At 35.5% G+C, this 24,087-nt stretch overlaps 1 protein-coding gene across 1 annotated transcript; it reads left to right on the top strand.

Annotated features, from left to right (window-relative positions):
- The first annotated feature begins 122 nt into the window (after window positions 1-122).
- Window positions 123-21,371, top strand: LOC138327815 (uncharacterized). Its single transcript, XM_069274209.1, has 15 exons — window positions 123-812; window positions 5,306-5,406; window positions 6,348-6,493; window positions 8,776-8,887; window positions 9,583-9,686; window positions 9,901-10,013; window positions 10,625-10,767; window positions 13,604-13,744; window positions 15,816-15,943; window positions 16,694-16,833; window positions 17,469-17,530; window positions 18,054-18,189; window positions 18,796-19,095; window positions 19,676-19,837; window positions 20,147-21,371. Exons 1-15 carry the CDS (start codon window positions 548-550, stop codon window positions 20,503-20,505), a joined length of 2,412 nt encoding a protein of 803 aa, XP_069130310.1. The 5' UTR covers window positions 123-547; the 3' UTR covers window positions 20,506-21,371.
- The last annotated feature ends 2,716 nt before the right edge of the window (window positions 21,372-24,087 follow it).

Here is a 24,087-nt window from a genome sequence, read left to right as displayed (position 1 = left end):
AAACTTCATTTTTGTATATTACTGAGTTATATGACTTTGCGGGTAGTTATTAATTTTGATGTCATGTGTTTGTGAGCGCAACGTTATATTTTCAAATGAAGTAAAACAAATAATTACGTCACAAAGAATACCGTAGGGAGAGATCACTTTGCGTATATAAAGACAGAGTAATGAAGAGATTTGTCTATTTGTCCATGTTAGTATGATACGGCTTATCATTTGATATACATGTACCTAGAATCAATATTTAGGCTATAGCAAAGACAGAATTTTGTATAACAACTAATAACACCAGCTTAACTATTTGTTCATCAACCTGTTTGTTACCTAAGTTAATACCATAACTATAACACGGATAATGAGGTATTCACGATACATTTTTGCGCGCTATCTAGCCTACTACCTGTTTACTTTTCGAGGACAAAACTGTTCCGCTTTACACATCGTTAGGCAATTTTTGACTACCCAGCGCACAGGACCCGATTAGCCACAGTGTAGCGACAGGGGATAGAGGTATAGAGGAATAACTAGTACCCTGAATGAAAGCATGCCTTTCTGTCTACAAAACACTATAGTCCTGTTGGTTGCCATTGCGACTTGCGCGTTAGGACAGTTGGCTTTCGACCATAATGTTATTCCAAGTTGTAGTCCAGACGAAGAGGTGTGCGAGTTCGACTGGACCATTAGACACTCCCAGACGATGATAGTGTTTGACAAGGATGATATTGTTCAGCCACATCCTCTAATCTACACCAATGGCTCGCTCTTCATACGCCTAGGTTGTGATGAGTATGAGGAGGCAACGCAAGAAGGTAGGCCATACGCAAAACTCACGAAGAGGAGACAAATAAAGATAATGTGATTTAACAATATTACAGTAGTTCAACCTCTTGAGAGGGAAATATCAACCCATTTGGTTAAATTCGCATATTGTGAAACACGAGGCTTGCCGAGTGGCTGATAGCTTAAGAAGCTTACCCCAAGGGTAGAGAGTTTCTTCATGTATGTCTCGCTCTCAAGGGAGTAAATGATCAATATTTCTCTTTGCCTGTTCGCTTGATCGGAAATTATTGTTTCTGAATTATGTTTATCATACTGTATTATCTGCAATATAAAGATAAATTGACGGGGCGTGATATATATTCACCGTTATCTTTACGTCATGATGTTGTTATTGCAGCGTCGTTTTATTATCAACTGTTGGGATTGTGCTGAAATCACTCGTTACTTGGGTTTATTCTCGTAGTATTGTGCCTTTGCTGCAATTTTTCCCATTTTTTTCTCCACGCAAAAAAAAAAAAAAAAAAAAAAAAATGGGAGTTAAATATTGTAACCAATTATTTAACGAATCACTGCATTACTTGATAATGTGACCTATACACATATTTCACATTAGTATGTTAGAAAGGTTAATATTATACCACGATTGGTTGTTAGTTATGGATTTTATTCCACACGAGTCAGTTATGTTTTAAAAGTTTCAAAAGACATGAGCGTTTGCGAGTGCCGTTTGTAACTAAATAAGCTCACGAGTGCAAATGTTTTACCACCGTTACAATGCAAATCAGCTGTGTACGCCTTAAGAAATAAAATCAGAATAAAGTGCTTGCAACACATACAAATATAATCTTGTGATATTTAATAAGTGAAATGCGCTAAATCAATATCTAACAGACACCATGTCATAATAGAGAAGTAATATCACTTTTCGTTTATCATGAATGATATCTAATCATATATTGCTATATAAGTGCTTCCCAAATATCTATGAAACCATTTTCGCCAAGTTCATGTCTGGTCCAGAAATCAAAATCACCAATAAGAAGTTCATAGCATGACAAACTATAACAATGGTTCAGAGTATTAAAAATAAATACTACGCAAAATGTGATGGATATAAGAACATCAAAACGGAGAGAATTATCATTAAACTTAGAAATGTTACTTTCGATATATAGAGAATACTTAATTCTTCCTTAAAATATGACCTTTGAATGTTAACCTTTGTGTATTTTTGTATAACGATTATATTGCAAAGTTATTAAGGTTTTGTTATAATGGCCTTCTAAAAACCTTCATAGTTCAAAGACGGCTCACCAAAGTACGATAAGACTCATATGTAGATATGAAGGATTAATAGAATCTTACATGGGTCTGTCAAGTGGACAGGGATATCGCAACCCGAGTGAAAGATGTCGGCTTGTCAACCCGAGGCTTGCCGAGGGTTGACGGCCAATATCTTTCACGAGGGTTGAGATAACCATGTCCACTTGCCATACCAATGTTGGATTCTTTTTCTCCCATACTTATTTGAAAATCTTGTTTTTTTCATCGCTTTTTATCGCGTCATTATCACAGGAACGTCGTCATGCGTCAAAATTGATGCCGTCATCGACAATGCATGCCGAGGCTACACCGCATGTATAGATGATGTCATGTTATTGTCTAGCGCGTGTGAGCCCCTGTGTAAGATAGATATATCTTTCCCCTAGCAACCACGGGGTATTCCTGTGAAGTATGGGAGATAGGATATATCGATTATTCTACCCGAGAGTTACAAATTGTTATGAAACATAGCTTGTCTAGGGTCTTACAACATTTTGTGATGCCGATGGTAGAATATTCATATCCTTCATATCTACATATGAGAGTCTTATCGTATTGTATACTGCCATTTAAAAAATAAGTTTAAAAAAACATAACTGCAAGTCAATTCATCATAAATAAAAATGTATGATATTTTCAGCACAAATTTCGTTGAGTGCATGTTTTTGACCTTTTGACCCCTTTGTCTGTATTTAGGGATCATTAAAACCATCAGCTTCTCGGGTGTACATTTGGGTTTGCCCAGTGTAAGGAAACGGATAGTCAAACACAATACGGATATGACGTTGCTATGCCAGTGCGGTCATATAAATGTTGCAACATTAAAACTAGTCAATCTTTTATGCATCTAACTTTTATATTGTTCACACACTTGACAATCTGTATGATAACCAGCTCTGCTTGAAATGATAAAAATTAAAAAAGAATAATGTTTACCCTATAGATAAACGTTTCAAATGTTCGCCGGCAAAGGTAGAAATTGATATTTATTATTCTTTGCATGTGATTTTATATCTAGTTAGAATTGAATACATTAGAACCATAAGTCGAACGAAATGAGAATTTAAATTAGACAACACAAAAGCAATACATTAAAAAATCTTTAGCGGTGACATCTATTGGCTAATGGATGTAAAGTGATAAAGGATAATGCCTTTATCAAGGTACAAGTACATACTAAGTTTTTATCTAAACATATAGTTAGTTTTTATCTAAGCGCAATATGACATAGCACAATCATGAACATCTACCACAAGTACACATTTTACGGTATTTATAGTTGTTCATATGACGTAAAATATACGTGAACCGAATTAAGTCAGCTGATTTCTATTATTGCTAAATTGAATACCAAACATAAACTTTTTTCGCATAATTCGAGGACGATTTGAGCTCGCGTAAATCAATTACCGCCAAAATGCGTAAAACATCGTTAGATATCAGAACAACTTGAGTTTAAATCGAGAAATTAAATCTCTTCATTGTGATATAAAAAATGAAAATAAGTTGATATAAGTTACTTTGGGATTGTCATCGCCTTAGTTTGTTTGATTCAAAGTTCTATTAACAAGAGTCACATAAGTACGAGTACGTGCCAGGTCACAACTATAATGATGTGGCGGTTGTTGTCATAGCAACCGAAACGCTTTTCCTGCCGGACCATCTTGTAATGTTTTTTTCTAATTTTGTTTTGAATAATACATGGTGTTTCAGAAAAACATGTCACGACTTTATTGTTTTTAAACCCAAACCCAAAAAGGTCAAGTTTTAAATTCAGACATGAAGGCTATTTCAGAAGTTTTTGGAATCGACGTTAGGTTTATGAGGAACGTCATCTGGACGTACATTAGTCAACCATTTCCAGGAATGTCTATTAAAGCTTTAATAGTGATATATAGCGAAAAAAGAAGAAGAATCGAAAGTCCCTACTGAAAGTCATCTCTGACGCAGTTTTCACAGTTTCCATATGATCGAATGTACCTTGGTAAAAAGACTAGTATATTGGTTTTTTTTATTAATGTCATTAATGACGTCATGATGTTTTATTATGAAACCCTAGCTGTAAATTTTTGTATTCCAACAAATAGTGATATCGTATCCTTTTCATGATGTCTTATTTCGTGTAATTATGATTTTTCACAAAGTAGGTATAACAGTTTTAAGCTGGGACATGTTTTCTAAAACACCCTGTACAATAATAGGAAATTTTTGAAAGATATGTTTTGAAGAGAAGTATCTTCATAATGTGAAGATTGTTTTCGTTTTGAGGAAATTTTACCTATGAATGAAATTTGAAAATGACTTTTTCATTTCATATCCAAATTTGTATACAAAGGATCTCCAAAATACTCCTATGTACGTGACACCATCTTGCAAAGCATGTGTTGAAGGTGTGACAGCAACATTTTATTTTGGTCACTTCCGGTTTCAAACTTATGTTAGTTTCTCGTTGACGATTAAACGAATTTCTTTAATTTTTGGATATGTTATGTAGAGGTAAACGTAGAACAAAAAAAGTAACACTTTTTAATTTTTCTTTGAAACGTCAACTCGGAATTAAGGATGAAAAAAGCATTTTTTCAATAAATCATTGCATATTTCGTCACATGTTGTGGAAGGCCTAGAGACCTCTTAATGGGCATGTATCATGGTGATTTAAAGGGCTGTCAAGTTGATTAATATGGATGATCTTGACCTACATTCAAGGTCACAGAAGCAAAAAAAATCTAAGATCTTGAAATGAATTCTTGTGAAGTTATGATAGGCGTAGAGTCCTAATACTGCATTTATAGTATGCTGTGGTAAAGAGGTATCAAGTTCGTTAATTTGAATACTGTAATAACCTTGATCTGCACTCAAGTTCACAGGGGCAAAAAGCCTAGAGTTTACACAAAATTTCTTGTTAAGATCTGGAAAGTCTAGAGGCCTAATATTGGGTCTGTCGAATGCTTAAATAAAGGGCTACCAAGTTAATAGGTATGATCTTGTCCTTCATTCAAGAGATCACATAGTCCAAAAAACTTTAGATATTTAAACTACTTCTTGTCAAGTTCTGAAAGGCATAGAGATCTAATGTTTGACGGGTAAAATACTATTTGTTTGTTTTTATTTTTAACTAGAACCTTTTAACAAATAAAACGCACTGTATATCACGTAAGGTAAAACATATTAAAATACATAATTTGTAATTGCTTTGTAGAGATCCAAAGAACGATAACTGCCGAAGGTCGACATAAAATGATCTACGTCATCAATGGGCAGTTTCCAGGTCCTCCTGTAGTTGTGTACGAGGGACAACAGGTAACAGGTTTATAAGGTGAAAGCTGACTGCTAACATAATACAGGAGGAAACACACATATGTTAGTACGATGGCCGAGAGTGGCCTGCCATTATTTCTTATAAAAAAAATGTCACGACACTTTTCGAATAAAAAGTGTCGGGCAAATATTTGTTTAATAAAAAAAAATCTGTCATGACACTTTTCAGTCAAAAAGTGACATGACACTTTTAACTCAATGAAGGTATATGGAATTTGTAGGAGTATATGAGTATCCTATTTAAGCTTTCTCACGGTCATCAGTTTTTGTGGTATACCTTAGAGCTGATAGAACCATTGTAATTGATTTGCCAAGGTACGCATATCAGCACATTGTTTTATAGCAAAATTCAGTGTTTTGAAGACGATTCAGCTAAACAGAGATAAACGTCTCTTATGTATAAAGTGTATATAACAATTATAGTTATAACTACAATGATGTTTCTATACCTATTATGTTCATTTAAATTTATATGTTAACCATTTTTATTTGTAAGATATCGTGGATGCAGACTACACGTCAGTGCTATTTTTGCATCCCTACATATATGTAAAAGTAAATGAGATATATAAAAAGGACCTTCTACCAAATCAAATAGATATTTTCTTTACAAATAACTCTTTTAAGATATATATTATCGGGTACATACAATTCTACTGTATAAAATGAAAGTTGGTTTTAAATGCAAAAATACTTGTATGACCATAGATGCTAAACTCAGGATTAAATCCGGAATCACTATACATATTGTAAGAAAAGGAAAGAGATTCGAGGGAAAGTTAACTGATGCTTTCATTTGCATACATGTTGATTTCATAACAATATAATTTTATATGTAATATTTCATTAATTTAAATAATTAACTCTAAATTATTTTCATTTCATTAATATTATTCTATAAATGACCTTTTATTACCGTTTAGGTTGTTGTCCGCGTTAAAAACGAGCTGTTGAATGAAGGAGTGACCATTCACTGGCACGGACAGTATCAGAGAGGGACGCCGTGGATGGACGGGGTGGACATGGTAGGTCAGTGTCCGATAAGCCCTGGACAATCATTTGTATACAGGTAAGGCTATATGACATGTAACCTTTCCCTTACGAAGATGTTATTTATCATTGAAAGTCACTCACATTTTGAGCATTACAAGATAGCTTATAGTGTCTAATTTCTGTGTACTTATCATTACTAATGCTTATAAAGCCCCATACATGTTTTTTTCATAGCTGTGATTGATTGTACAACTTTATTCATCAAAATTAGTAGGTTTCAATTGATAATTGAAGAACTAACATCAGGTCAGTATAACATGTAACAATAAGTCATTATAGGCCTAGTAAGTACCCTGACAGTTGATCCTAACAATAAGTCATTATAGGTCTAGTGAGTACTCTGACAGTTGATCCTAACAGTCATTATAGGTCTAGTAAGTACCCTGACAGTTGATCCTAACATTAAGTCATTATAGGCCTAGTAAGTACCCTGACAGTTGATCCTAACAATAAGTCATTATAGGTCTAGTGAGTACCCTGACAGTTGATCCTAACAATAAGTCATTATAAGCCTAGTAAGTACCCTGACAGTTGATCCTAACAATAAGTCATTATAGGTCTAGTGAGTACTCTAACAGTTGATCCTAACATTAAGTCATTATAGGTCTAGTGAGTACTCTGACAGTTGATCCTAACATTAAGTCATTATAGGTCTAGTGAGTACCCTGACAGATGATCCTAACATAAGTCATTATAGGCCTAGTAAGTACCCTGACAGATGATCCTAAGTCATTATAGGTCTAGTAAGTACCCTGACAGATGATCCTAACAATAAGTCATTATAGGCCTAGTAAGTACCCTGACAGATGATCCTAAGTCATTATAGGTCTAGTAAGTACCCTGACAGTTGATCCTAACATTAAGTCATTATAGGTCTAGTAAGTACCCTGACAGATGATCCTAACATTAAGTCATTATAGGCCTAGTAAGTACCCTGACAGTTGATCCTAACAATAAGTCATTATAGGTCTAGTAAGTACCCTGACAGTTGATCCTAAGTCATTATAGGTCTAGTAAGTACCCTGACAGTTGATCCTAAGTCATTATATGCCTAGTAAGTACCCTGACAGTTGATCCTAACATTAAGTCATTATAGGCCTAGTAAGTACCCTGACAGTTGATCCTAAGTCATTATAGGTCTAGTAAGTACCCTGACAGTTGATCCTAACATAAGTCATTATAGGCCTATAGTACCCTGACAGTTGATCCTAACATTAAGTCATTATAGCCTAGTAAGTACCCTGACAGTTGATCCTAACATTAAGTCATTATAGGCCTAGTAAGTACCCTGACAGTTGATCCTAACATTAAGTCATTATAGGCCTAGTAAGTACCCTGACAGTTGATCCTAACATTAAGTCATTATAGGTCTAGTGAGTACCTGACAGTTGATCCTAACATTAAGTCATTATAGGTCTAGTAAGTACCCTGACAGTTGATCCTAACATTAAGTTCATTATAGGTCTAGTAAGTACCCTGACAGATGATCCTAAGTCATTATAGGTCTAGTAAGTACCCTGACAGTTGATCCTAAGTCATTATAGGCCTAGTAAGTACCCTGACAGATGATCCTAACATTAAGTCATTATAGGCCTAGTAAGTACCCTGACAGTTGATCCTAAGTCATTATAGGTCTAGTAAGTACCCTGACAGTTGATCCTAACATAAGTCATTATAGGCCTAGTAAGTACCCTGACAGTTGATCCTAACAATAAGTCATTATAGGCCTAGTAAGTACCCTGACAGATGATCCTTAAGTCATTATAGGTCTAGTAAGTACCCTGACAGTTGATCCTAAGTCATTATAGGTCTAGTAAGTACCCTGACAGTTGATCCTAACATTAAGTCATTATAGGCCTAGTAAGTACCCTGACAGTTGATCCTAAGTCATTATAGGCCTATAAAGTACCCTGACAGTTGATCCTAACATTAAGTCATTATAGGTCCTAGTAAGTACCCTGACAGTTGATCCTAACATTAAGTCATTATAGGCCTAGTAAGTACCCTGACAGTTTATCCTAACATTAAGTCAATATAAGCCTAGTTGATACCCTGACAGTTGATCCTAAGTCATTATAGGTCTAGTTAGTACCCTGACAGTTGATCCTAAGTCATTATAGGTGTTGTCAGTACCCTGACAGTTGATCCTAACAATAAGTCATTATAGGCCTAGTAAGTATCTGACAGTTGATCCTAACAATAAGTCATTATAGGCCTAGTAAGTATCGGACAGTTGATCTTAAATCATTATAGGCCTCTTTAGTATAGTACCCCTCTGTTGTTCTTATTCCCATACAGGTTTATCGCTGAACCAGCCGGCACACACTGGTACCATTCCCATCTAGGAGTCCAAAGGACAGAGGGTATCGCCGGACCACTTATTGTACTACCTCGGCCGACCAACAAAACGGTAAGACTTACACTTGTTTTCAGTTTTCAATCAACAGTGGAATAAGGAAGACTGTTTTGTCCTTCACTCGATGAAGATAAAGTGCAATAAATGTCGGATGGCAATGCAGATGTTTGTTAAGAAAGAAGTCATAATATTCTCATTCGAGATTGTGATATTACAAAATATTTCACGTAGCTTGTTAAGGCTAGTGTCGTTGTATACTGAATTTTTAACAAGACCTACATTTGTTTGGAGTATGGCTCGTTAACCTATATTTGTATTAAATGTCACTTTCACTGATATCTGTATAGAGAATGTCCCTGCGACCAATATTTGTATGGATGATGTCGCTGCGACCTATATTTGTATGGAAGATGTCGCTGCGACCAATACTTGTATGGATGATGTCGCTGCGACCTATATTTGTATGGATGATGTTGCTGCGACCTATATTTGTATGGAAGATGTCGCTGCGACCTATATTTATATGGAGGATGTCGCTTAGACCTAGATTTGTATGACTGGTGTCAGTGTATATAGGGCATCGTTGTGATTCTTACTTTTCTGAAGTACCTGGTTCTGTTTTGCTACTATTTTTTAGCCTCCGCACAAGTACATGTAATAGGTTTATACTTTTGTTTATAACTGAACGCATGAAAGAGCATCACATATTACAATATCATTTATAATACAGGTATATTTCTGTTAAATAGGACAACCACGAACCAATTGAGAATGAGTTTATGGTGCTAACTCAGGACTGGTATTCATTTTCCTCTGTCGAACTACTTTATCTCTTTAACTGGGATCTACGCAGGTATATATCACAAGTACACAAGTTGAAAAATTTGAAATGCTGCGACTTAAAATTACCCAACAAGGAATTTCGGGTATCAATAAAATAATTATTACTTTATTAATAAATTTCAACAAAGCAACAAGATAACTGCTTACCTACCAACATTTAACTGGCTGTGTATTACCAACCAGAAGTGATGTAACAACCAATACCTTACACATGTTGATTCCAGATACTCCTTTGGTCTCGATGACGAACGATGTTTTATTTCGTCTGAAAAGCAGAAAACAGATCTAGGCTTCTCAGGGTTTATGTTATTTGAAAGTGGCCTCATCAACAGTAGAGGTAAGAAAACATTACATTGATGAATTTAACTTTGAATGATCTGCTTGGTATTGCAGTTTAATTTACCAAAACCGCTTCTTCTATAATTCGGATCCCTGCATATATCGTCGTACTAGCATGACATTTTTCTTGTAATGTATATGTTAATTAAAACATGTATTATTCGGAAACCTGATAAAATCGACCAAATGTATTTAGATCCCGGTAACATCCAGTTTTGACAAGTTCAACAGTGAAAATATTGTAAACCAGTGCGACTGTCGCCCTTATCTCATGCTCGCATCTAAAGTACATGTACGTGAACATTAATCGCCAAAGACATAAGCTGACTTACGGTAACGTTAATTTAGACAGAACCCCGAGCCACTTTAAAGACGTTGGAATTGTTTCATCATCAATAATTAACGGTTTACTACGATAAACACCATAACTCATCATGCCCTCTCCTGTTTAGCTTAAAAATATTTTGATGATAGGTCACAACCTTATGGTAAACGATTCGATGACAAAACATATGTCGGCTTAGCTTTTAATCACGTTTTATTCCTAAACAATGTGTCTGAACTATTGTTATGGTGACAATGTACGACTATTTGACGTATGTGTTCTAGGTCACCATTACCCAGTGTTTGGGGATGTGCCGAAGCTGCCCCTACTACCGTACGAGACGTTTGTTGTAGAGAGCAATAAAACCTACCGTTTCCGTGTCATCAACACTGCGAACGCTTTCACGTTGTTTATATCCGTGGATCAGGTATCAACGCACAACACACGCACTTGATATATTTATATTACTCATATTGTCTAAACAAACAATAATAGAAAGTAAAGATTCATGATAATTACATAAGCAAACATCAATAAATTATTTTATCTGAGTGAGAAATAATGCTTTATAATAATCAAATGCAATCAAGTACGTTTTTTATATACTTATATTTGTTGAGTATCCAAGAATGTCATTTACATTTATTCATGTATTGAAATTTCGCATTTGGACTGTACATACTGCAGTTTATGTGTATAAATCTAGTGACCACAAGCCACAGTTTATGTGTATGAATCTAGTGACCACAAGCCACAGTTTATGTGTATAAATCTAGTGACCACAAGCCACAGTTTATGTGTATAAATCTAGTGACCACAAGCCACAGTTTATGTGTATAAATCTAGTGACCACAAGCCACAGTTTATGTGTATAAATCTAGTGACCACAAGCCACAGTTTATGTGTATAAATCTAGTGACCACAAGCCACAGTTTATGTGTATAAATCTAGTGACCACAAGCCACAGTTTATGTGTATAAATCTAGTGACCACAAGTCACAAGTACAGTTTATGTGTATAAATCTAGTGACCACAAGCCACAGTTTATGTGTATAAATCTAGTGACTACAAGTGACCACAGTTTATGTGTATAAATCTAGTGACCACAAGCCACAGTTTATGTGTATAAATCTAGTGACCACAAGTCACAGTTTATGTGTATAAATCTAGTGACCACAAGTCACAGTTTATGTGTATAAATCTAGTGACCACAAGCCACAGTTTATGTGTATAAATCTAGTGACCACAAGTCACAGTTTATGTGTATAAATCTAGTGACCACAAGCCACAGTTTATGTGTATAAATCTAGTGATCACAAGTCACAGTTTATGTGTATAAATCTAGTGACCACACAGCAACACAGTTTATGTGTATAAATAAACAAGTCACAGTTTATGTGTATAAATCTAGTGACCACAAGCCACAGTTATGTATAACTAGTGACACAAGCCGTTTATGTGTATAAATCTAGTGACCACAAGCCACAGTTAATGTTTATAAATCTAGTGACCACAAGCCACAGTTTGTGTGTATACATCTAGTGACTACAAGCCACACATTATGTGTATAATGTGTATATATCTAGTGATCACAAGCCACAGTTTATGTGTATAAATCTAGTGACTACAAGTCACAGTTTATGTGTATAAATCTAGTGACCATAAGCCACAGTTTATGTGTATAAATCTAGTGACCACAAGCCACAGTTTATGTGTATAAATCTAGTGATCACAAGCCACAGTTTATGTGTATAAATCTAGTGACCACAAGCCACAGTTTATGTGTATAAATCTAGTGACCACAAGCCACAGTTTATGTGTATAAATCTAGTGACCACAAGCCACAGTTTATGTGTATAAATCTAGTGACCACAAGCCACAGTTTATGTGTATAAATCTAGTGACCACAAGCCACAGTTTATGTGTATAAATCTAGTGACCACAAGCCACAGTTTATGTGTATAAATCTAGTGACCACAAGCCACAGTTTATTGTATTGTATAAATCTAGTGACTAGTGACCACAAGCCACAGTTTATGTGTATAAATCTAGTGACCACAAGCCACAGTTTATGTGTATAAATCTAGTGACCACAAGCCACAGTTTATGTGTATAAATTAGTGACAAACACAAAGCCACAGTTTATTGTTATAAATCTAGTGACCACAAGCAAGTCACAGTTTATGTGTATAAATCTAGTGACCACAAGCCACAGTTTATGTGTATAAATCTAGTGACCACAAGTCCAGTTTATGTGTATAAATCTAGTGACCACAAGTCACAGTTTATGTGTATAAATCTAGTGATCACAAGTCACAGTTTATGTGTTTTATAAATCTAGTGACCACATGTCACAGTTTATGTGTATATAAATCTAGTGACCACAAGTCACAGTTTATGTGTATAAATCTAGTGACCACAGCCACTAGTTGTGTATAAATCTAGTGACCACAAGCCACAGTTTATGTGTATAAATCTAGTGACCACAAGCACAGTTTATGTGTATAAATCTAGTGACCACAAGTCCACAGTTTATGTGTATAAATCTAGTGACCACAAGTCACAGTTTATGTGTATAAATCTAGTGACCACAAGTCACAGTTTATGTGTATAAATCTAGTGATCACAAGTCACAGTTTATGTGTTTCTACCACAAGTCACAGTTTATGTATATAAATCTAGTGACCACAAGCCACAGTTTATGTGTATAAATCTAGTGACCACAAGCCTCAGTTTATGTGTATAAATCTAGTGACCACAAGTCACAGTTTATGTGTATAAATCTAGTGACCACAAGTCACAGTTTATGTGTATAAATCTAGTGACCACAAGCCACAGTTTATGTGTATAAATCTAGTGACCACAAGCCACAGTTTATGTGTATAAATCTAGTGACCACAAGCCACAGTTTATGTGTATAAATCTAGTGACCACAAGTCACAGTTTATGTGTATAAATCTAGTGACCACAAGTCACAGTTTATGTGTATAAATCTAGTGACCACAAGTCACAGTTTATGTGTATAAATCTAGTGACCACAAGACACAGTTTATGTGTATAAATCTAGTGACCACAAGCCACAGTTTATGTGTATAAATCTAGTGACCACAAGTCACAGTTTATGTGTATGAATCTAGTGATCACAAGTCACAGTTTATGTGTATAAATCTAGTGACCACAAGCCACAGTTTATGTGTATAAATCTAGTAACCACAAGTCCATTTTATCCAATATCAAGCTACCTAATTAACTATTCATTGCAGCACCAGCTTGAGGTCATATCTACAGACGGTCATGATGTTGAGGGAGTGAAGACGGACTTTATCGGGACAACACCGGGAGAACGGGTCGACTTCCTGTTGCGCACCAACCAGAAGCCGGGGAACTATTGGTTCCGGGTCGAGGTAAGAAACATCAACTTAGATATCAAAATATGTTTTATTTAAAGATGCACCGCCGCCGACAGAGAATAAATGATATTCATCATTTGAACAGTAATTGGTGTTTAATCATGTATATATATGCCGAATTAAACACAAAAATAATATGCAATATTTAATTTCGCATTTGGTGCATGCTCAATCAGTACTTCATTCCATATAGGATATAGTGCCACGGATTTTTTTTCGGGATGCATTAATTATTTTTCATATTTTTAACTTGAAGTAAAATTAGAAGCTCAAATTTGTCAATGGTGGTAATGGTTTAAAGTAAGTAAATTTTGTAACTGAAGAAAAATACCAAATCGTCTGCTCCTGTTTTTGATAGTGAAAAAAAACCATTTGTCGGCGGTGGAGCATCTTTAATCGTTTATGATTTAATCACGTTACTAAATGCATGTACTCTATAATTGTTTACGTGGGTGCGTGTGCTGAGTATCTTTATATTCAAGGTCAAGTACGACAAATGCATAGCTAATTACTGTTAGATATTGACTTTTCTCATATCAAAGTTGATATCTATTCTATACAATGCGTTTTTGTATTGACGGTTTTAAATCTGTAAATGTTTCAATTGATAAGAGAAGCTTTGTTATATTGGGTTGGGTCGCGGTAACCGAGTGGTTAAGATGTCTCGACAAAATATGTGCCGTAGATCCCGTTTTTACGCTACAAAGGGCTGACGGCACGTGCGTGTCACCACGATCTACATGTGACAATTATGCGGTACTGTTGAGTGTGTAATTCGTCGCACCTGTTGCACTACAGTTTTGGGGAAGTAGGTTTCCGGAAGAACAGGTCGAGCGCGTATTTAGTATAATCCATGCCCCAAATTATCCGGTCGAAGTAGTGAAAGTGCATTTATACGCAACAAATTATTAAGATGTGGAATTTCGAATACGGATTTATGTCCTGTCTGTAAACTAACAACGGAAACAGTATGGCACTTGTTTTTAGATTTTCCAAAATGAAATGAATATGTGTTCCTTAATTATTTTCTTCAAAAGTTGTTTTCTGGTACAAGTGTTGAAAATAAAAAAAAATGATATAGACTAGCATCGTTTGATCTTGCTAGGATTTTATGAGTAATCATCATGTAGTTAATTTCACCTACGTGTTGCTCGATTTTTCATTCTTAAAAGAAGGAATATTATCATGTGCAATGAAGGAAATGTGGATATTATTAATATTTTCAAATACATATTCAAACATTTTGTTCGATATATTTTTAATTATTTAGAAGTACGCACAAAAGAGCTTTTTTCATTTACGACGTTGTGAGTCCTAATATTATGTATTTCCTGTATTAGTGCAGATACTTCTCTAATTATTTTTGTATATTTGTTTTGTTGAGGAACCTCGGGGAACCCGACCCCAGGGGCCCTATTGACGAGAAAAATAAAATTATTTGTATTCTTGGAAAAAAAAAAGATGTCTCGACATATGACCACAAGCCCTCCACCTCTGGGTCGCGAGTTCGAATCCCATACGAGGCAGTTGCCAGGTACTGACCGATGGGCGGTGTTTTTTCCCGGGTACTCCGGCTTTCTTCTATCATCAAACCTGTAACGTCCTTAAATGACCCTGGCTGTCGATAGGACGTAAAACCACAACAAACAAATGTTATATTGAGGATCTGGATACTTTTTTACTTCATAGAAATCTCAACAACTGAAATTAGTATTATCGTAGATGCAACTGATGGTAGATAAACATTATGGTCGACTACACAGTTTCTAATACATACAAACGCGAACGGCGTTCGACATATTGGTTAACACTCAGTATTCGGTATTTGTATATTACAGAGTTATGGCTTTGTATTGATAGTCACGTCAAGTGTTCGCGTAACGTCATACTTTTAAGAGAAGACGATGCTAGTTTCGCTCACAAAATGATAGTATCACAATGAATGCCTACACAAAAGGGAGGTTACTCTGTAATATGCAAAGCCGGAATAAATATATCAATAAAGCGACACTTGTAATCTTCAAACATATATCAACTACATTTAATAATCCGCTTCGTTAAACAGGCAAACGGTGCTGGGAAAGTAAAAGGTATCCTTCGGTATGATTCTGTTGACGCTGGCATTCCTGACTCCGAAAGGAAGATCTGTTCTGTGGAAAGAGACGACTGTGTCGTCGTTAACTGTATGAATAAGTAAGTCCTTTTTGAATTCACAAATCCCATTAAATGTTAATTATACTCTTAGTTCTATTCTGATGTAGCCGAATTACTCAACTTCGACCCTGTGAGGAAGGCTCTGGGTTCTGTCCTCTGGCCGAGACACACCAAAGTCTAAAAAAGTAGTAGTTTCTGCTCCTGCTTAGCACTCAGCAAACAGAGAGTGGAATGACTGGTTTGCCAGTTATCAGTATCATGTGATCGGGTGGGGTGTGTTGCTTGGTGACTTCGGCGGCATGCCTCACTGATATAGCACCATAAAAAGGGCAACAGTTTCACTAAACAAGAAGACACAATACGAACATACCGCAGTCTCCCAAAACACACACCCCGCATTTCACACACGCTACACAGCATACATGGGAGGCCGTCCCTACATGACCCTGGCTGTTGATAGGACGTTAAAATAATCAAACAAACAACCAAACTCAACTTCGTTTTACTCTGTCATTACTGACGGAGTGAAGCGAAGAGAAGTAACTTTTATACTAGATAAACATTTCGTTATTCTTACTTAGTCGATTGTGAACTCTATTACAAGTTATTGGCCGTCATACCGTTACTACATTGTAAGTACATTGTTTCGAGAACATCTAGTGACTACATTTTTTTAAATCAACAAAGCAGGAGAATTATAACTAATGGAATAATTAGCTAATAATCATTCATGCTAACTGCTGTAATGAGAACCTCTACATGTTTATATATATATATATTTTGTACTAGGGTGTTCCCTCCGCACTTTAACCTGAAGTGTGTAGCGCTACACGAAATGAAAGCGGACAAAAGACTGGACAAAAGAGAGGTGCCAAAATACACAGACGATGGCTCCTTTGTTGAAATCATGCTGAGCAATCGCTACAAAAGTGAGTTACAGATTAAATGTGATGGTTACATTTATATTTTATATTGTTTGTTTTAACATATATGGGTCCTGTTTCACAAACATTCCTTAACGTAAGGAAATTCCTCCAATTATAATTTTTCCAAATGAATGCATTATAAGTATTATGAACTCCTGTAATGCTTTCCTAAGAAATTTAAGTTAAGGAGTTTCTTCAAGTAAATAAATGCTCTTGAAACTAATACTTGCGCCTGTAATAATTAGCCAAAAGAATGTATTTATCTATTTTCCATTTATTACATAATAATTTACTTTGGATCAGGCAGCAGGCTATGTCTGTATAAACCCCCTTTCCTGATTACATTCATTCAACCAATTAATATGCTTCTTATTATAATAGCAGGTTATATAAATAATTTCATATAATAACGGATATTTTCTTAAGTATTATGAATACATAGATGCGTATTCTAATCCTTTTATACTATAACCACATTTCTTATCTTGATATTTTATTGCTTCTTGGAAGATGAAAATGATTGTTACGTTATTAAAGTGTGGTGCTCTGACGTTGTGCAGACATGATCAGAAAATTTCAAATTAAGAAAATATAATGTAGATCGTTTTTACAAAAAAGTCTTTTATTTAAAAAAATAGCTCAGTCGACGATTGCTGTTATAAATGGGAAAAGCTTCGTCAAGCCATCTTCTCCTTTACAAGTGAGTAGCAGTTAACAACATATACTAGGTTTACTAAGATTTCCCGTTTTTTTCATTGGCTAATACATGATCGCGAAGAGTTTGATACATGGCTTATCGACTCGGTGTTTCCATTTTTAGAAACACCAAGTCAGTATTCCTTTGTGAACTCCAACTGCCCAAATCGACGTTTGTCAAAGAAACTGAATATCTAATATAAAAATTAGAGGTTCGTAATAGATTAGTACGGATTTTTTTCCAATTTTTTGTTCAAAGTTCTGCTGAAAGAGCGATAGCAAATCTATAACAACTCATTGCCCGCCCTATTTAACATTTGCAAACTTGTTTAGTTATCATACAACTATCATAGAACTATCTCTTAATCGGAATTCGACTTATATGGTAGGGAATGTCGACAAAACAAAGAATACTTACTCTTCCGTTGTACCTGGCCCTATACCATGTCGTAACAAAATTGTGTTATTTTTTGTTATCTTAGAATACGTGCGTTAATTACATTAACTATGTAATATATATTTTTCAGACTTATCCAGACATTGATAAAGTGACGGAATCTTGTAACAAAACAGACCTGAGATGTGTAGATGAGGTCTGTTTTTGTACTCAGATCATCAAAGTCAAACTTGGGACCACTGTGCAGTTTGTCTTAGTAGCTCCGGGTAAGGACCACAACAAAAAGAAGTCAGCATATGTTAAAATCGCGATTTAATGGACTTAAATAAACATTTGCTATTTGTTTAAAAATTTGCATTGCTAGTCTTAACTTATGATCAAATTAATAAGATATTTACTATTTATTCGTCGAAAATATTTGGTGGTGTTACGTTGTAATTGTTTCTTATACACAGATAATTTATTAGAAAAAATAAATATGAGTTCCCGCGTATTTGCGCTATTCAATTTTGTTCTTTGTTAACGTTTGTTATCATTTATGTATTGTTGTGGTTTGGTTGTATACGTTATGAGATTAACGTCAATAGCAAATTCACCAACTTACTAAAAAACACAAGTTACGAAAATATAGATATTCTTTTCGGGATTATTTCAAACCCATATTACATACGAAATAATTCATTCAAATTTCATTACTTATACTAGTGGTACTTAATTTACAAACATGAAATATGTTTGCGGAAAACACAAAAAATGAGCCAGAATACGAGAGACACCAACTTTAATCATCCAATATTTATGACAAAAAGCTTGCAAACAATGTATAACTTGAGTTATAAGAAATTGCACCTTTTAATGTCTACCTTTCTAAGGACCTTTCGTCAACGAGCCAATCCTCGGCCTACAACATCCCATCCATATCCACGGTCATGACTTCCACGTACTGAAGGTGGCGTACTCTAACTACAATACGTCGTCGGGGATATCACTCGGGATGAATGAGGACATAGAGTGTGAGACGCATGTCTGGTGCGACCAGCCCAAGTGGAAGAACTCCTCGTGGGGAGGGGACAACATCCCGGGGCTAAATCTTGTGGACCCGCCTCTCAAGGACACCGTTCTCTTACCGAGGCACGGATACACAGTGATACGAATGAGAGCTGATAACCCTGGTAAGATCAGATCATATTTAATACACAAGATGGAGGTTAAATATTAACACAAATGTTTAAAGTAATTTTAAGATTTCAAAACACTTCATTTTTAATACTTAAATAGCGTGACAAAGAACAGCCTGAACAGCAGGTTAAGCCTACTTTAGTCATTACATGGATGTTAATATGTTTTGGCCTTTTCATGAACTGGAGTGTACTTATGGTTACCGACTTGTGCCAAGTCCTGTCAAGTTGTGGCGCATCCAGTCTCCGTTTAATATTGGAGTTCGGGGTTGGGTGGGGGGGGGGGGGGGGGGGGGGGGGGGGGGGGGAAAGAGAAGAGAGTTTCACGGACATAACCAGATAACATTTTTTCATTAAGGATAAAGAATATAAGCATAATCGTGTCGGAATGGAAGATGTGTTGAAAAACCATTTACTCCACCAGTGGCTCAATCTTAATGATAAATTTCTCATATTCGTCTTCAACAATAAATGTTTGATAATTACAATTGCTGTGTATGTAAGCATCTGGTAATGAACCAGAATAATACTCGAACCAGAACCACCTTAATTAATATTTATGACTCTATTTCAGGTTTCTGGTTTATGCACTGTCACATTGAGATTCACCAGGTTACTGGGATGGCCCTCATCCTACAGGTCGGGGATGTGGACGAGATGCCGCCAACGCCCAAAGACTTCCCAACATGTGGCAACTACAACTTTCCACAAGAGGAATTCGAAGAAATCATAAAAAGTATGCGTGTTGTCAAAATTGAAAACTAAATATGATAATAAAATTCCCAAACTCCTTAAACCCCAAACAAACAAAACCATAACAAAAACGTTTAAAATCTTAAATAATTCACAGGATATCTTCTTTCCATAGTTGAAAATAAACCGATATATTCATGTTTTTACAATCTTTATTCATGTATGTTTCCCGTATTTTACCTGCATTTATTTTAATCTACATATGATAGACAGAGATTATAATAGGTAAACACCACTTTTTCTGTATAAACGAAATCTATACAAATAACAGCTTTTTATTGTCTTCTTTCAGAGCCAAAAAAGCGACCGTCAGACGTGAACAACAAAGTACTGAAAGGTGGTTCTCCAATCGTCAATGACAAGATAGTTATTAGTGGAGTTCAAAGTGCACCAGGCTGTGCTCATTTAGAGGAGGGGGGTAAAACCACCACTGTCTACATACTAACACTATTCGCACTAATTACCACTTGCATAGTGTTCGGAGTGTGTTTGGCGTATCAAACCGTGGACAAGAAACGGTTAATGAACAGATTTGACAAATACGCATTAAGCGTGAAGTACAATACCATCGGTTGCGATGACAAAGAGAAGCTTGTCACCTCCAGCATTAGTGACCCACCACCGTCCTACCTCACATTTAGGAGGATATGATGAGGAAGATGAGGAGGAGAAATTTCGAGATGATACCTAAGAGATATAACCTATAACCAAACTTTTTTTTTATTTAAAAACTTGCATTTTGATCACTTTATTTTTTTTAAATATACCACCATTTTTTTTTGTTCCAAAGTATTTAATAATAAAGTGTTAAAAAATGCCATTATATGCATTATGATCCAGAAGAAAACATGCTTGTCTTTTATTAAATGCTTTTGTAATAAATTCTTCACTTATAATAGAAAATTCTTTGCTTATGTATATCAAGGGCATTAATGTTAATATTTATTTACTCACACGACCGTTAATAAATTTTGCCTTGAAAATGAGACCTAAATGCATTTTTAGGTCATCTGACCCGAAGGGTCTGGATGACCTATTGTCATCATGCACCGTCCGTCGTCGTGCGCCGTCCGCCGTGCGTAAACTTTTCATTCAAACGACTTCTTCTCAATAACCGAAAGGCCCAGGGTACTGATATTTGGCCTGTAGCATGCTGGGACGAAAGGCTACCAAGTTTGTTCAAATGAATGAACTTTACATTCATTCAAGGTCACAGGGGTCAAAAAGGCTAGAATCTTTAAACGACTTCTTCTCAAGACCCAGATGGCCCAGGGTACTGATATTTGGCCTGTAGCATGCTGGAATAAAGGGCTACCAAGTGTGTTCAAATAAATGACCTTGACCTTCATTCAAGGTCACAGGGGTCAAATAGGCTAAAATCCTTTAAACAACTTCTTGTGAATAACTAAGAGGCCTAGAGACCTGATATTGGGCCCGTAACATGCTTGGATAAAGGGCTATCAAGTTTGTTCAAATGAATGACCTTGATCTTCATTCAAGGTCACAGGGGTCAAAAAGGCTAAGGTCACAGGGGTCAAAAAGGTTAAAATGTTCAAACGACTTCTCCTCAAGAACCAAAAGGCCCAGGATACTCATATTGAGCATGTAATATGCTGGGATGAAGGGCTACCAAGTTTGTTCAAATGAATGATCTTTACCTTCATTCGAGGTAACAGAGGTCAAATAGGCATAAATCTGTATACGACTTCTTCTTAAGAACCGAAAGCCCAGGATACTCATATTAGGCTTGCAGCATGCTTGGATAAAGGGCTACCAAGTTTGATGAAATGAATGACCTTGACTTTCATTCAAGGTCACAGGGGTCAAATTGGCTAAAATAATTTAAAGGACTTCTTTAGAATAAGTAGGAGGTCTAGAGACCTGATATTGGGCCTGTGACATGCAGGAATGAAGGGCTACCAAGTTTGTTCAAATGAATGACCTTGATCTTCATTCAAGGTCACAGGGGTCAAATAGGCTAAAATGTTTATACGACTTCTTCTCAAGAACCGAAATGCCCGGGATACTTATATTGGGCCTTCAGCATGCTGAGATGAAGGGCTACCAAGTTTGTTCAAATGAATGACCTTGACCTTCATTCAATGTCACAGGGGTCAAATAGGTTAAAATCTTTAAACGACTTCTTGAGAATAACTAGGCGGCATAGAGACCTGATATTGAGCCTGTGACGTGCTGGGATGAAGGGGTTCCAAGTTTGTTCAAATGAATGTCCTTGATCTTCATTCAAGGTCACAGAGGTCAAATATGCTAAAATCATTAAACGACTACATTGTGTTGTGCTAATAGTCAGATGACCGTTAAGACCCATGGGCCTCTTGAATTCCCAAGTTCCGTAAAATGACTAAGTATTATACAAATAGTAGTACATTATACATGTACGTATATAGTTGTTGTAACAGAGTTATGCTGATCTGTTTTTAAATGTAATAAATGTGTCACCTACATCTCATGTTCGATAGTCTTTGTTATTTATTTGGGGCATGGTTGTAAATAGGATTTTCACTCATATTCACTATCTAAATATTAGTGGCGAATGTGACGATTAGAAAGTAAGTCGTGTGTGTTTCAATGTTGTTCAAGCACGAAGGACACAACAATTAACACACATATCAACGAACACGTATTATATCTTTTCGGCACGTTCGTGAATATATGTCTCTTCTTACAGGTCACGATGTCGTAAATAACAGTCTTTTAATGGATACAAATAATTTGTCTGCTATGTTTCCACTCGAGACGTTGATGGGGGTACCTGTATATACTCCTATGAATATATATTGGTTTCCTGTATCTTGATTACGAAAATTATGAAATTCAATAAAAAAAAAACTGCCGCAATATTATATGAATCTTTTTATTGAAAAGCCTCGGCAAGCCTCGGGTTTTACTACATTTTGTGACCCTCGGGTAATATATCCCTAACCTTCATATCCACATATGAAAGAGTCTTATAATATTAAACCATCGAATGTTTTGAGTTGTCATGCATATTTTAGATATGTTTATTTTTGCACCTAGCTAAATCATTTTATTTCGTTTCGGGTTTGCAGTTTATTCCCCACAGCGGTCGGATAGGGGATACATGCTATCATTATATCCTCTACTTGTTTTCTTTGAAAACGAAAAGTTGGTTAACAACGTAAATCACAAACGATCTAGATCACATGCTAGACACACAGGTGACCGCAATGAAAAAAACATTTAAGCGCATGACTAAATATAGTTAAAGACCTCGATTTAGAATGCAGTGACAATGAAAAGTCATGTGATTGTATTTGTGTAACATGATGAATTGTCAGGTGAGTGCATTCAGTCGTACACATGTAGAACGTTTCAATAATAAAACAATCTGTCGCCCACGTAACAGATGTAGATACATATATATATATATGTACTAAAGTAGTAGGAAGTGAATATTGTTAAGACATTTTTTCCAATATAAATTAAGAAATGAACATTAAACAATAAAAATAAAATATATAGCCCAATGTCAATTTAATATATCACTCACCATCTAGGTAAATATATATAAATCATTACGAGTTAGATGTGAATATAATCAGCACAGATAATATCACTGTTTTATCTTTTTTATATTTGATATAAAATTAGTTCAGAAAAATGAGATTCATTGGGATCATTATTGCTATATGGTTTCTAAAGAATGTGTCTTGTTGGGGGAGGGGTGATGGGAGTAAAGAAACCCAAGCAAATAGACAAAATATGTATTCTATTTTCCCTATTTAATTTGTGTTTTGATTTCCTTATTTAGTATCTTGACGTGGAAGTTTAGTGAGATATTTCGATAAAGAGTACGAAATTATTGGGAAATAAGACTATACAGGAATCGTGTAGGATCTTAATATTCCAAAATAGCCTCAAGATGGAATGAAAAGAAATATTTTAGAAGAAGTCGCAAGATGAATATATATAATTTGTTAGTAGGTGATTTATTTTCCTAGACTTTACATAAAGCAAGACTTAGAGCTATTTTGTCATGTTGGAAAGGGGGGAAGAAGATGGAAAAGTCACAACTGAATCAAGTCTAAACCCTTGGTTGGATGAGGAATTAATACATATAAAACACCAATCTCCCAAGTCGAATGCTTACATCGCCGAAGTGTAAACAATAAGAAATGATATGCTAAACATTACATGTATCTCAAATCTAACTACATCGTTAAGATATTTGTTAGAAAAGAAGAAAATTAA

The sequence above is a fragment of the Argopecten irradians genome, chromosome 7 (assembly GCF_041381155.1).
Source record: "Argopecten irradians isolate NY chromosome 7, Ai_NY, whole genome shotgun sequence".
Classification (NCBI taxonomy): domain Eukaryota; kingdom Metazoa; phylum Mollusca; class Bivalvia; order Pectinida; family Pectinidae; genus Argopecten; species Argopecten irradians.
The sequence above is the reverse complement of the archived record's forward strand: the minus strand, read 5'-3'. Positions and strand labels throughout refer to the sequence as shown.